The sequence below is a fragment of the Pelophylax lessonae genome, assembly GCF_965119305.1.
Source record: "Pelophylax lessonae genome assembly, chromosome: 6".
Taxonomy (NCBI): domain Eukaryota; kingdom Metazoa; phylum Chordata; class Amphibia; order Anura; family Ranidae; genus Pelophylax; species Pelophylax lessonae.
In genome coordinates, this window is record NC_138773.1 from 114,868,557 (window position 1) to 114,883,941 (window position 15,385).

The 15,385-nt window shown below is 44.0% G+C and overlaps 1 protein-coding gene across 6 annotated transcripts in view; it reads right to left on the reverse strand.

Moving 5' to 3' along the window:
- MRTFB (myocardin related transcription factor B) overlaps positions 1-15,385 on the reverse strand; it is a 496,818-nt gene that overhangs the window by 72,642 nt on the left and 408,791 nt on the right. For all 6 annotated transcript variants that reach the window (XM_082260025.1, XM_082260028.1, XM_082260026.1 and 3 more), the window contains 2 exons: positions 9,730-9,891; positions 8,219-8,388 (listed from right to left, as the gene is read on the reverse strand). In XM_082260025.1, the coding sequence (XP_082116151.1) occupies positions 8,219-8,388; positions 9,730-9,891 (332 nt within the window). The remainder of the gene's footprint in view (positions 1-8,218; positions 8,389-9,729; positions 9,892-15,385) is intronic.

Sequence of the window (15,385 nt, forward strand, 5' to 3'; positions counted from 1 at the left end):
TTTTCCACTAAAAACGGACTGCTAGATATTTTTACTAGCCAACACCGTGACAATTTCCCTCTACTCATCAATGCAAGAACATTTTTTGCTGACCACTGATGCCTGAACATTTTATTCCCTCCTGGGGTATTATCACTCTCCCACTGTGCATGAGGGTATTTTTTGCTACCACTAAGCAACAGTGTATGTGCATTTCCTCCTCCCACTGATTAGCAATGTGACATACTTCTGATCCCTTTATTCTGTCTGTTGCACTGTACGAAAGCCCTCAAAATTTCCACTCGCCTGTTTGCATTGGGCAAGTGGAAATAAGCTAAGGGCAAGTGTGGAGCTCCCAGCCTCTGCCCCAGGGGCATATCTGCCGCAAGGCAAACAAGGCATGTGTCCTGCCACCCCCCCCCCCCAGGCTAAAGGATCACTAATGAGCCATCTGCACACCGAACGCATGGAACAGGGGTGGACAGTGCAGCAGATTTAGGAAATCCATAGCACTGGCTCCATCTCCACTCCTGGCCGAGGTTCTACTGGCCGCTAGTTGCCAGGGCCGCCTGGCGTCTAGCAACCAGTGAAATTACGCCCCCGACTCCCTGCCCTAAAGCTCAGGGGATCATGCTGGGACTTGTAGTCCTTCAATTTTCACACCCTTAGACCCAAGTGTTTAATGGTGGAACTTGTAGTTCACTTTTGGGGATGTGACCCCCCTCAAAAGTGAAGACTACAGAGCCCCTCAGAGCTGAGAAAGTGACACCCCCTCCCCCTGCTTGTAAAGGGCTACAGGTCCCAGCATAAACCCGTGACATCTAAGGATGTGACCCCCCCCCCCAAATGTGAAGGACTACAGGTCCCAGCATGAGCCGCTTAGAGCTTAGGATGTGACCCACCCCCAGGGCTTGGAAAGTTTAGGGGCAGTGCAGGGAAGGGGTTGGGTGGGGGAAACTAGTGGCGAGCAACTCTTAAGGCCTGGCCAGTAGTTTTGGACTTGAAATTATAAGCTCTGCTGTACGATACATACTCTCAAACCCTGAACCACATGTGCTACATTGTACTAATACCCTGTATACATTTGAACCATGCACTGTATGTCATGCTACATGTAATATAATCCTGACTTCTGCACTGTATATGGTATATTGCTCATTACATAATCCAGACCCGTGTATTGTATAAATTATGTTGTATGTTACATACTTCTGAATGCTTTTGTACATTACATATGTATAAATGCAGTGCTGTATTTTATATACAGTACTTCTACATATTCCTTTCTTCTTTCTAGGTCCTAACTACTTTGATTCCACATGCACGGCGGGCACTCGGGCAGCGTAACCATTTTTTAGCTGGGCACCTACAATGCAGTTCACAGACATGACTACAGGTTCTATATAGAAGATTTGGAGAGCCATGTTCTATAGATTTCATTTGTAATTTTTCATGATCATTCTTTGCTACTCCACATGTCTCCGCCCTAGGGTACCCCTCTTTTTCAAGCTCCAAAGTTGGGGGGGGGGGTATAAGCTCTGGGGCTGTAATCTTCACCCTGGCTTTACTACCTCATGAATTGACCTATAATATAGATGTAGGATGGTTCACACTTTACTCGCCGCATGGCTGCTCCAAAATAGACTCCAAGGCAATGAAGTCAGGATCAGAACACAACCCTGGCTCCCCGCACAAGCAAGCACAAGTCTTCAAATGTTTAGATAAAACTGACTAGGCTGTGGACATTCAAATATTTACATATTCTTAACAAGCAGTAAATAAGCTTTAATACAAGCCCTCACAAGAGAAGTCTTTCAAGCTAAGTCTTGATCTTTGGTTCCCGCCTTATCCTGTGCTCCTGCTCTCTATTTACATTGGCTAATAGGCTTCCAACTTCTGAGAGAAGAAAGATTGGTGAGCTGAGCTGCAGAAATTAAAGTAGTTTCTGCTGTAAAATTAGAGGACCAATTACTCCACAGCGTGTGTTGCTACAGAGCTCAAATAAGGTTTATCCAAAAGCCTATTTACTGTTTGTTAAATTATGTAAATATTTTAGTGTCTGTAGCATGTTAACGGTTGCACTATTAGGTAAAGAAAGTATACTGAACAATACTCATGTTCTTTTATACAGACTGTATCCATTTTCTTGGAAGTATTAGGAAGCTTACTCACTACATCCTGTTTGGACAGTGTCCTGTGTCATTTTGCAAACACTCATGGGCAAGTAATGCTGAACTCCAGAATAAGCAAATATTGCCTAAATACAAGAGTCATGAATCTTGGTGTGCTTTTTGTATTTCTACAAGATCTGTGCAGTAACCCAGTGTGAAACTTTGCCCCCGTACAAGACCTTCCTTTACTCACTTCAGCTCCGGAAGGTTTATCCCCTCTTCATGACCAGGACATTTCTGTGATATGGCACTGCGTTACTTTGACAGTTGCGTGGTTGCACGATGCTGTACCAAAATTTAATTTAAGTCCTTTTTTCCCACCCACTAATAGAGCTTTCTTTTTGTGCCGTTTGATCACCTCTGTGGTTTTTATTTTTTGCGCTATATACAACAAAAGGTTGACAATTTTGAAAAAAAAAAAAAAACCCCAATATTATTTACTCTCTGCTATAAAACATACCCAATAAAAAAAAAATGTAAAAAAAAAAAAAAAAAAAAATCGAATTTCTTTATCAACCTAGGCCAATATGTATTCTGTAACATATTTTTGGTAAAAAAAAAAAACCTCACTATTAAAATGTTTTTTTGCAAAAGTTATAGCATCTAAAAACTATGGTATATTTACATTTTTTTGCTTTTTACTAGTAATGGTGGCGATCAGTGAATTATAGCGGGACTATTGTGGCAGACAAAATCAGACACCCGACACGTTTTGGGGACCAGTGACACTAATACAGTGATTTTAAAAAAAAAAAAAAAGGATTTTTGACTTACTATAAAATCCATTTCTCTTATGTTCATTGACGGACACAGCTCCTGATCTTCTTAACCATTGGGTTATACTGCCCCCTACAGGAGCAGGACACTAGGCAGAAAAACAGCCTACCTATGGCTATGGGCAGTCCCAGGGGGTATACTCCCTCTCTCTGCTATAGGTACTCAGTTTTGTTACAAGCAGTGTCAGAAGAATTACAACTCCACAGAGGGGCGGGTGCTGTGTCTGTCAATGAACATCAGAGAAATGTATTTTACGGCATGTCAAAAATCCCATTTTCTCTTTTGTTCATTGATGGACACAGCTCCTGATCCTCTTAACCATTGGGATGTCCCAAAGCAGTGGGAATAGCAAAAACGAAATTCCCAAGGCTAACTATAGCCAACCAGATATACAGGAGCTCAACCAAATCAACTGGAGCTCACCTGAAAAAAACAATACACCCTCAAAGAGGACCAGGCCCCCTAAACAGCAGCCTGCAAAACCAGGCAGCAAAAGGAAGCATCCGCAGATGCCAACACATCCACTTTACAGAACCTTGTGAAAGGGTGCACAGACGACCAGATGGCCTTCTTGCAAATCTACGTCACTGACGCCCCATGATGGAAGGACCAGGAGGCACTGAGCGTCCGAGTAGAGTACGCCTTGACAGGGGAAGGAGGAACCTGACCCCTGATGCAATAGGCCTGGATCACCGTCTGTCGAAACCAACTGGAAATGGTCGCAGAGGAAGCGGACAAACCTTTCCAAGGCCCATCCATGAGCACAAATAGGGAGTCTGACTTCCTAAAAGACTCCGTAGCTGCCAGGTAAACCTGAAATGCCCGGACCACAACAAAGGCATGCAAGGCAATTTCCTTCGGATGCTTTGGCCTTCGACACAGGGAAGGACACACAATGTCTTCATTCAAATGAAAATCAGAGACAACCTTTGGGAAGGAATGACGGACAGGGACGAAGAACCACCTTATTTCAGTGAACCACTAAGTAAGGTGAACGACAGGAGAACGCTGCCCATTCTAACACCCTGCACGCAGAGCTGATCACCACGAAGAAGGCCACCTTCTGGGACAGTGTAAGCAGGGGAATCTCCCGAAGATTCTCATAAGGAGGCTTCTGGAGAACAGAGCACCAAATTGAGGTCCCAAGGCGGCAACAGAGACTGCACTGGAGGGGCCAAGTGCCTAACTCGCTGAAGAAAAGTACACACCAGGGAGTATGTGGCCAAGTGCCATTAAAAGAAGACCTCTAAGGCCGACACCCGATAGTACTCAAGGCCAGTTTCTGCTCAACCCCCTGTTGGAAGTCAAGATCTGAGGCACAGAGAAAGAGTGAGGATGACCCCCAAGAGACTCACACCACGCAATGTATGGCTTTCACGTACCACGGTAGATCTTCCTAGAAGTATATCTCCTAGCTTTTAACAGCGTTGGAATCACCGACTCCTAGAAAAACCCCTATCCATCAGCACGAGGCCAATCCAGGGCCACTAAGATGACCGGAATCCCTTCTGCCTGGATCCTGCGTAGAAGTCTTGGCAGAAGCTTGAGGAGGAGGGAAGGTGTAGATCAGACGATACTGACCCAACGGGGCCACCAGCGCATCTGTGGCAGCAACCAGAGGATCCTGAGACCGAGCCACAAACCTCTGCACCTTTCTGTTGAGCCAAGACGCCAACAGATCCACCTCGAGGATGCCCCACCTGAGACACAACTGATGAAATACCTCCAGATGAAGGGACCACTCTCCTTTGGTCCAACGCCTGCAGACTTAGGCAATCCAACTGCCAGTTTTTCACCAGGGAATGTGTATGGCAGAGAGGGCTGGAACAAACAGTTCTGCCCATCTTAGAATGCCAGCAACCGCCAGGACACTTCTTGTGCCCCCCTGGGGATTGACATAAGCCACATCCGTGGCACTGTCCGATTGAATGCACACTAGACATCCCTGAACATGGTCTGTCCAATGGTCCAGGCACAGCGATTGCTCAGAGTTCCAAGCAGAATTTTTGCAGAGGATTTATCTCCAGCCAGGCAGGCTGGTATCCATAGTGACCACTGTCAAATAAGAGGGGAGGAAGGATTTGCCCAGACGATCACTGGAGAACGAAGCCACTATATCAGGGACTACTTCATTCCCCAGCTTAGCCAGATCTGATTGCCCAGAGCCTGCAGAGTCTTGTCCAATTTGGGCAGAATCTCCCTTTGCAGGGACCTCGTATGGAACTGTGCAAACAGGACCGCCTCAAAAAGGTAGACACCATCAGGCCCAGCACCAGCATGCAAGTCCGGAGGGATGACTATCTGTCGGACAGCAGGAGACAAAGGGAAGGGGGGCCCACGTCTACGACAAGGGTCCTTTCCCCTTAGTAGCCTGCGGAGGAAAGGTACACTTCCACCCTGTGAGACCATAATGGCGTCATCCAGGGTAGCTCCAAACAGGCGATCTCCTTGAAAGGGGAGATCAAAGACTTTTTTGAAGTCTGGTCCGCAGACCAGGATTTGAGCCAAAAGACACGCCGAAGGACCACTCCCGAAACAGAGAGCCCAGCCACTAGGGGAGCCGCATCCAAAAAGGCATCACAGATAAACTGCAGCCCCAGCACCAGCTGGTCCGCCAGCTCAGCAAAGGCAGGGGGAAGCTGTTCTCCCCCCAGGTCATGGCGTAAAAGCTTAGCCCGCTCAGTCAGAGTTTGCAACACCAGGGCAATGGTGAATACTGGCCTCAGTGCCGAACCAGCCAGAGTGTACATTGCCTTCCTGTCAGCCAGATCCTTAAAGGCAGGGAACTCTTCAACGAATCATGGTTGCCTTGTTCAATCTGGAAACCAGATTGTCCACCACCGGGGGAACATTCCACTTCTTAATAAGGGACTCCTCATAGGAGTATCGCCTAGCAAATTGCTTAGGGACCCCAAGGGGATGCTCTGGTCATCCCCACTCTTTAGCAACAATTTTGTCAAAATAGGCGGGACAAGGGAACACCTTTGCCATTCTGGATGGCTTGTAAGTGCCAAAGGGAACCTGCGCCTCCATCGCAGCTGCGGCCTCCATTTTTAAGGTCTCACGCACAGATACCATCAGTGCTTCCACCAGCGCCTTTTAGTGTGCGGTTGCAGATGTGGTGGAAAACATCCTCACTATCAGAGGATTCCGGGCACATGGTCGAAGACCCTGCAGGGAGAACAAAGGACTCCAGGACCGCTGTCAGTGCATCGATAGATGGTTGGGACCCGGAGGGCCCTGCAGCCTCAGAGGGGGGGGATCAGGTGGGGAGATGTGCTGCAAAGACTCCATGAGTCACCAGGGAGACCCCACAAAAAGTGTAAAACACTGCAAAGGGACAACCCCTACCGTGTTGGCAGCACCACCCGGTTGCCAGGCACAAAGCACCATGCGATCCTCAGCAGAGAGGAAGAGGACCGTACCAGACTCGCCACCCAGCAGAAACAAGCATTGTCCTGCAGCCACCAGGACAATCTGCACTCCACGTGTGGCAATCAAGAAGTGAAAAGATCCTGGAGCTAACACCAGGGGGATGAGGAGGGGCTCCCACCATCCAGCATAGGTGGAGGGGGGACAGATGAAGGGGGGTGGCTGATGGGAAGGAGGGGAACCCGGGGATCTGACCGTCCCAAGACCCCCGTGGGGGGAGAGGGGTGACAGCTACTCACTATACCAGGAACCAGGTGAGCACTGCTCCAGACAAAACCTCTCGCCATCGAAATGGGGGGCTGTTGGCCAGGAGGAACGATGAGACTTGGGCCGAGACCCGGTCGTATGCGACCTCGCGAGGCGTTTAAACTTGCAGACCAGCCCTTGTCCAGTAGGGATATGTAGCGGCCAACCTAGTGCGGAGCGAAGGTCTGCCCATACTCGCTGGCCAGACTGGGGTGACCACTGTATCTAGATTACCCAGCCTATCACCCAATTTGGCAGTTGATTGTAGACCTCACAAGAAAAAACCAGGAGGAAAATTTCTATCTAAAGAACAATTTGCCAGGGCCAGAGATCCCAGCAATGAACTAGGTCCTTTCTCCTGACTAGGCAGAAAAAAAACAGAGTTCCTATAGCAGAGAGGGAGTATAGCCCCTGGGATTGCCCATAGGTGTAGGCAGACTTTTTTTTTTGCCGTGTCCTACTCCTTTAGGGGGCAGTATAACCCAATGGTTAAGAAGATCAGGAGCTGTGTCCATCAATGAACGAGAGGGAAAATATGCACTGTCACTGTACTGACACTGGCAGGGAAGGGGTTAACATCAAGGGCAATTAAAGAGTTAAATGTGTTCCCTAAGTGTGCTTACTGTGGGGCATGTGCTTTGACTGGGGAATGTAAAGATTCGTGTTCCTGCAGGCACACAGGATCAATACATTCCCCTCTCACAGACTGCCGATCTGCCTTTCTCCCGAACGATTGGCGGGTCCAATCACAGTGGCAGCAGGTCGCCAGCAGGGTGCGCGCATGCCCCAGACCCCGAAGTGTCAGATCACGTACTAGGTACCCGATCTGGCACAGAGCAGCCACCCTGCCGCAGTATATGTATGGTAAGCAGTAGCAAAGCAGTTAAAGTGATATTAAAGGTCCTCCTCTTCTCTGAGTGTTCCCATAGAAAGCCAATTGCTATGGGGACACTTATGTATGCTCGCTCCCGAGCCCCGCTATGTTTGTCTATAAGAAACATGGAACTGAGCTCGGCCCTACCCCTGTTCCCTCGTCCCTTGCTGTGTCATTCACTGATGAGGCAGAGACCTGGGAGAGCGACCGCACATCACTGGATCATGATCGGGCTTGGGTGAGTATTGGGGGGATGCATTAATGAAGGTTTTTTTTTTTACCTTGCATGAAGGTAAAAACCATTAACCTTCGGATCCATTTTTAATAAAGACACTCACTGCTACTGCTCTACTTACGCAGGGTGATTGGCCTTCTCTCCGCAGCCTCCTGCAATTACCTGCAGGAAGTCTGTAGTGGGTGGAGCCTGATGGATCCCTCTCACAGCTCTGCTCTCTGCACAAGCTATATAAAACACAGTGATGTCACTGCTACTTTTACAAGGTAAAAACTGGGTTTGCATGACACACAAGAGTGTATTTTTATCCTTTGTAGCTGAAGAATATATTTAAATCTAAGTGTTTGTGCCCGGATTTCAGTTTTAAGCTATGCATAACTGTCAGCCAGAAAAGTACAATACAGCAGACAGGCATTAAGGCATACAAAAATTTTAAATAGTTTTTGTGACTAATAAAAACATTAGGTTGAGTATTCACTTTAACAAACACTGTAAACATCATACCAGAATTTTGGTGTTGGATATGGGAGAAGCTGACTCGCTAGCTTTGACCTCTCCAGGAGAAGCAGCAGATCCCTGAGATTCTTGGCTTGCTGGTTGCTCTGGTGATAAAGCATCGCTGCTGTCCTCATCAAATGAGAACGCATCTGTGTTTTCTGGGAAGGTATTCTGACCTGTTAGTGGAAACAAAACATTCACTAAGCCTGAAATAGTGGTTTAAAAAATAGTTTTTTTGCCCTGCATTGCTTTTCCTGATTCATCGTGCGTAGATCTGCATTAGAACCTTACTGACCCTGATCAGCTTTGAACAGCCTGAATTTGTACACTTTTGACAACTCTGCAAGCTCAAAACAGTAAGCTAGCTAACAGTAAACAGCAACATTTTAGGAAGTGTTGAAGTAGGAAATGATTAAACATTTATTGTTTTAACTGTTTCTGCCTCTGTAAAGCAGACCATAGGAGTCATATTTTTTTCGCTCAACCAGCAGATTGGAAAAAAAAAAAAAAAAAAAAAAAAAAAAGGACTGGATACCTCCATCCACACACTAATGCCTCGTTTCCACTGAGCGGATCGGTTCGGGTCAGTTCGGTACGGTACGCTAATTTGAGTGTTTCCATTATGAAAGTGGCCCATACAACCGAACCAAACCACACCATTCCGGGTCCTGCTTCAGATGTAGGGCCATAGGAAATGGTACGGTACGGTTAGGGCGGAGCTACTGGCGTCACACGATAGATTCCACTGATTGGCGGACAGGAAAACTTCAATGCTCAAGTCAAATGAAAGAGCAAAACAAACACCTCATTTGGTGTAAACCCCGCATGGTCCCCGGTGGCCCGACTTGCAGTGGAAACGCTCACCTGAATAGACTGGACCATTCTAACCCTTCCAAACTGTACCGACCCGAACCGTTCCGCTCAGTGGAAACGAGGCATAAGTGTAGATGGGAGAATCCTCCTCACTAAGGAATTGTATTGTGTGTTTGGCTGGCTTTAAGAAGATTTCCCACCACCAGCCTAAGTTACAAAGAGGCAGTAAGGGAATCTTCTGAGCACCAAGCACAATAGGAAAAAAAACAGTTCACAAGCCTTCTACTAATAAAAAGGTACATTTCATTGTTTTCTGTGAAAAAAGTTTCCATAAACTGGACTTCTATAGACTAGTAAAACACCAGTATATTGTATATTATATTAGACATGGTATTTATTCTGTACAGACACACTTGGCTGTTTTTTAAATTGTGCCTGGTTAGTCGTTTCTGCCAGCTTGTAAATCCTTAGCTCAGAGACCATAACTATCCCTTGTCCTTCAAAGTTGGAACAGGTACCACAGTCAGGTACACTTTCAGACTATAAAAAAAAAAAACACTGGGTAAGGCCTGTAAGGTCAGTTTGATATTTTGCCCATATCATCATAAGCTTTTAGCCCACGATTCAATAGAATGAAAGGTCTTCTGTCCATTTGATGGGACTGCACTTTTTCACAAAGGAATTTTCTATTTTAATTTACATGCCTTTAATTGCTTCTTTAACACTGGAGTCAACCGGGAGTATGTTCTTTTCAACCAACTCCATCGGCCCAGGTCTCTGCGCAATCTTTTCATTGAGATCATCTGCTAGTCGTGCTCTCTTCAATTTCATCTGAGTTGCCTGCAAGGATGGCTCGGCAAGTGTCTCTACATAAAGGAAAGAAAAATGTTGTTACATGTTGTATGCTGTCTTAATGATTACCTCAAGTGTTTACCTATTGTTCTTCTTAACACTTGTGTTAAAACTGGGTTCCTTAGATTGAAATCATTTCTACCAGCTTTAAGAAATAATAATTTAAACCCTGCAGGTCCCAAGCATAGATTTGGACGTGTGTGGAAAATGTAGACTTCAGCAGGCCATTGATCCCAAAGTAATGTCTACTGGCTGCTGTAGATTCTGGCAGTCACCAGGCTATTGTTTCCTAAGATAACACTGGTATTTAACACTGGTATTCAATGGTCTTCTAAGTGACTAAAGCTGGGTACACACAGTTTTTTTTTTTTGTCCAACCAGAAGGATATTTTATATAGGAGAAGGTTGAGACTTTGAATGAGACGTATGACACAGCTGGTAAAATTGATACACAGTACCACATATATTGTTGCATGGAAATACATGTTAAAAAATATGAAGAGACTAAAAATATCGGCATCTTTCTTTATACATATATATCTTTTGCAGATACGCATCACACACCTGCTCCTGAGGAAGTGGAAAATTGGTCCACGAAATGCGTTGAGCCTGTTTGATGCAACTATCATACTACTAAGCGTTTTACAAATATAACTATTGTGCAATGTTGGTTTCTAAATAACTAACTTACACTTGGTGGCCACATAGCTCATATTTTTAGTCTTTTCATATTTTCTAACATTTTCTGTTTCTCACATGTATTTCCATGTAACAATATATGTGGTACTGTGTATCAATTTTACAAGCTGTGTCATACGTCTCATTCAAAGTTCCAACCTTCTCCTATTTAAATTTCAATAGGGATGGATGCGCATGGTCTCTATGATCATTTGCTTCATTTAAAGTCCCACATTCCACCTTCTATAGATTGCAACCAAAAAGGATTTCCAAACAATGTTTATGTAGCAAGTTCTCCCAGCTGAGATGCTGGCTGCAAGAACTCAAATGCTGGTTTCCCAGCATTTTCAACAGAAGCTGGTCGATAGACAGACAGCTGTACACACACCCCGAAAGTCAGCCGGTTCCTGCAGAAATGGCTGATTTTCAGCCCATGTCTACAGGGCTTAACCATCCAGTGTGTTGCAATGTATTAAAACAAATAATTTATTATATTCATAAATAAAACTGCGAAGTAGTGTGGATTTAAACCACAGCGACCAGAAAGTAGCCTTCATCAGTTTTTTAGTGGGCACATAAGATCCAATTGTCTGTTATGGGTTAATGCATCCATTCTTCTTTGTACCAGATTATATTACTTTTTATTTATGTATTTAAGAACTCTTTCTAATCTGTAAAATGGTAAGAAGCACACGTCTTTATCTTTAATTGGTTCATGTTAATTTACTAAAAGAATGCAAACTGTCAGTGCTCAAGTGCGGAAAGGGTACAGTACTGCTGATAGATTACTTTGATTCAGCATTTGAGTCATTTCCATGGAAATGTAGAATAATTATACCCAAGGCTTTGCAGCTCTCTCGACTGGGATATCTTTGTGCAACACTATACAACAGGTAGAGAGCACACTGGTCCTATGTGATATCTTCAATAAAAATAAAACAAAAAATGTATATCTTCTGCTCACAAAAGATGCTTGGCAAAGGCGCATGTAACACAACACAAAATCAATCCAGGTGAGATTTGCTCAATCCACTAAATGCAGCTGACCAACTGTCAAACCCTTTTAGCAACATACAGTGGGGAAAATTATTATTTGATTTCCTGCAGATTTTGTAAGTTTGCCCACTTACAAAGAAATTAAGGGTCTAAAATATCTTAAATTGAGTTGCAGCTAAGTTAATAAAAAGGGTATTTGATCCCCAAGCAAAACATGACTTTGTACTTGGTAGAGAAACCCTTGTTGTCGAGCACAGAGGTAAGACGTTTATTGTTTCTTGGTGGTCTCTTGACAACTTGAAGTTTTAGCTCCGTCTTATAAAGTTCTATAGGATTAAGGTCTGGAGACTGACTAGACCACTCCATGTCCTTAATGTTCTTCTTGTGCCACTTTTTTCCTTAGCGGTATGTTTTGGGTCATGGTCATGCTTGAAGACCCATATTCTGTGTTCTGGCTGAGGGAAAAAGGTTTCCCATTCAAGATTTTACAATACATGGCCCCGTCTATTGGCCCCTCAATCCGGCCAAGTCAGTCTGTACCTTTCGCAGAGAAACAGCCCCAAAGCATCATGTTTCCACCTCCATGCTTGACTGTAGGGATGGTGTTCTTAGGGTCATAGTCAGCATTTTTCTTCCTCAAAACACAGCAAGTCAAGCTCAATTTTGGTCTCATCTAACCACAGCACTTTCTCCCAATTCTTCTCCTAATCATTTAGATGTTTATTGGCATGACTGTACATAGGCTTTCTTGAGGAGGGGGGATCGCTGTGTTTGGAGGAAGAAAATTGCTGGCTATGACCCTAAGAACACCATCCCTACAGTCAAGCACGGAGGTGGGAACATTATGCTTTGGGGCAGTTTCTCTGATAAAAGATACAGACCGACTTTGCCACATTGAGTGGCTAATGGATAAGGACATGTATTGTAAAATCTTGGATGAAAAACTTCTTTCCTCAGCCAGAACACTGAAGATGGGTCATGGATGGGTCTTCCAACATGACAATGACTCAAAACTTACTGCCAAGGCAACAAAGGAGTGGCTCAAGAAGAACAACATTAAGGTCATGGAGTGGCCTAGCCAGTCTCCAGACCGTAATTATATAGAATTTTTTTTACAGGGAGCTAAAACTTCGAGTTGCCAAGCGACAGCTAAGGAACCTTAAGGATTTAGAGAAGATCTATAAAGAAGAGTGGACCAAAATCTCTCCCGAGATGTGTGCAAACCTGGTAAACAACTATAGGAAACCTCTTACTTCTGTGCTTGCTAATAAGGGTTTCTCCACCAAGTACTAAGTCATGTTTTGCTTGGGGATCAAACACTTATTTTCTCACTAAACTGCAACTCAATTTATAACATTTGTATCGGGTTTTGTCTGGATTTTTGGTTGACATTCTGTCTCTATTATTTAAAATACATCTAGGATAAAAACAATAAAACCCTTAATTTATTTGTAAGTGGGCAAACTTACAAAATCGGCTAGGGATCAAATTATTTTCCCCACTGTATAGTCACTGTCTAAAAAAACGGTTTCTGTAACTTCCTAGAATGTGTTAGCTGAAGTTTGGCTTCAATTTGTTAATGTATCAAAATCCGCTAGTACATCTAACACTACCATTTGACAGTGCTGCTGTCCAATGGTGTCTCTTGTTGCTCCTTCATCCAGAGTGTAGGCAGTCTTCATCCAGAGTGTAGGCAGTCTATTACATGAGGTGTGTTACTGGCCAGGACAAAATAGAGGGAAAAAAATCCTAAAAAAGAAAGCTAATGCAGCCACAACATCTAATGACTGGTAAGCTGCAATGTATGATCCTGTTAAAACAAAAAGTGGCTGGGTCCACAACAGTGTTAATTTTTCGACTAAAAAACTAACAATTCGATGACTAAAATACGACTAAAATAAAACGAAATCGAAATTTGCTGCCAAAATTAACACTGGTCCACAACCTGGAGAGAGCCTGCTTCTTTAATAGACTATTGGACACGTTTGGGAGGGGAGTAGATGTTTTTAGGATGAAGCCAATCACTGTAAAAGCAGGTGTACAGCCTCAGTGGTTGTTCTACTCCCATCATATAAACAACCCCAAGGCTATCTGGGCATTTTGTTGCAATCCTTATTACAGTTATTTTTGACAATACAGGCTGGTTGCCATGTGTAACAGCTCCACCTCTGTCTCTGGATTTTCTGTAACTCATACTCACAGCGTTCTCTTATAAATACATATGGATGTGCTTACAAAAAGAATTATTAGGCTTATCTACTATGCTACCAGGAACAATTTATAAGATTAATAATACAATCAGTCATTCAATGCCAATGTTTCCCCAACTGCTTGTAACTTGCTGCTTAATCGAATGCAGAACTGAAAACAAAGAATGCCATCTGTACAATCCTTCTACAATAGAAGAGGCCATGGGGATGCTAAGCTCCTACATAATAATTTAGGCAAACTAAGCTAAAAGCACCAACTTGTTATTGGTTACAGAGTAATGCATCTCTATTTTAGTTTTCATTCTGAAGAGAACATGTATTCTACAGTTCGTGCTTCGGACAACCTAAAGACTAAAATTGCAAGGTTTTCAAATAGTTTTCAGGTGTGATATGCCTGACAAAGTCATTTTAGAATGTTCCAAAAGCTTACACTTTCATTCTATCCTTCAAATGATGCTAATACATTAAGTACCATAGTGCAGCATTGAAGGCACCAGCATTCTTTAAATTATGAATAAATCCAAAAACATTTAAAAATATTGCAGCTAACCAGTTCTTAGAAATGGCAGCTGCATTAGGATTCATGCACAATTGAGCTAAAAAAAAAAAAAAACGCTGCTTTTATAGACGTTTGAACTTTTTTTTTTTTTTCTGCCTCTACACAGCCCTATGTTAGCCTATGTGTTCATGCACACTATAGGCAATTACAGGAGTTTAGAAGCGGACCCCCCCCAAAGCCACCTACAGGAGAGGAGCTTGAGCATAAACGTACATAAACACACATGGATGCTAGGTGTGTTTATGTGCGTGTAATACATTCTAATATCCAGAATAAATGAACATTCCAGCCAATAGAATGCATTAACGTCAAAAGCATTAATGCGTGCATGCAAAACAGGATGTCACAAGGGGGTGGGGGTCTCATGGTGACATCACCGGGTGGCCACGTCCCCTGGCTTTATAAAGACCGGCAGAGAGCGAGAGCTGGCACAACCACAGGAGACAGCGCCGGAGAAGGATTGGTTCGGCGGCAGACAAGACAGCAGTTTTAATTTTGCCATGGGGTTCTCTTTCAAGATCCATACCAGATTCAAAGGGCCTGGTATGGATCCTGGGGGGGACCCCATGCCGTTTTGTTTTTTAAATTTGGGCATGGGGCTCCCGTTAGGGATCCTCAGAGCACAAGTTGCACCACAAGTCTGATCATCATGATCCGACTTGGATGCGACTTCTATTCAAATCAATGGGCTGGAAGTCGGATCAGTTAAAATAGCCCTCATAGGGAACAATTAGTTTTGAATAGAGGAAGAGAAATGCTGCTAAAAACCAACCCAGCTAAAACGTGCATTAATGCCAATGCAAAGCGCTACTAAAAGTGCGTTTTTACAGCTGCTTTTTCCTGGCGTTGGTGGTGGCTTTGCAGCTCGTTTTTCCCAATGCCCTGTGTGCATGGGGACTAGAAGTGATTAAAAAAAAAAAAAAAAAAAAACGAAGAGGGGAAAGCATCATCAAAATATAAAAATAAAAGTAAAATAATAATAATAAAAAAAAAAAAAAAAAGTACCCCTGTCCCCGTGTGCGCTCACGCAAAAGCGAACGCATATGTAAGTCGCGTCCGCATGTG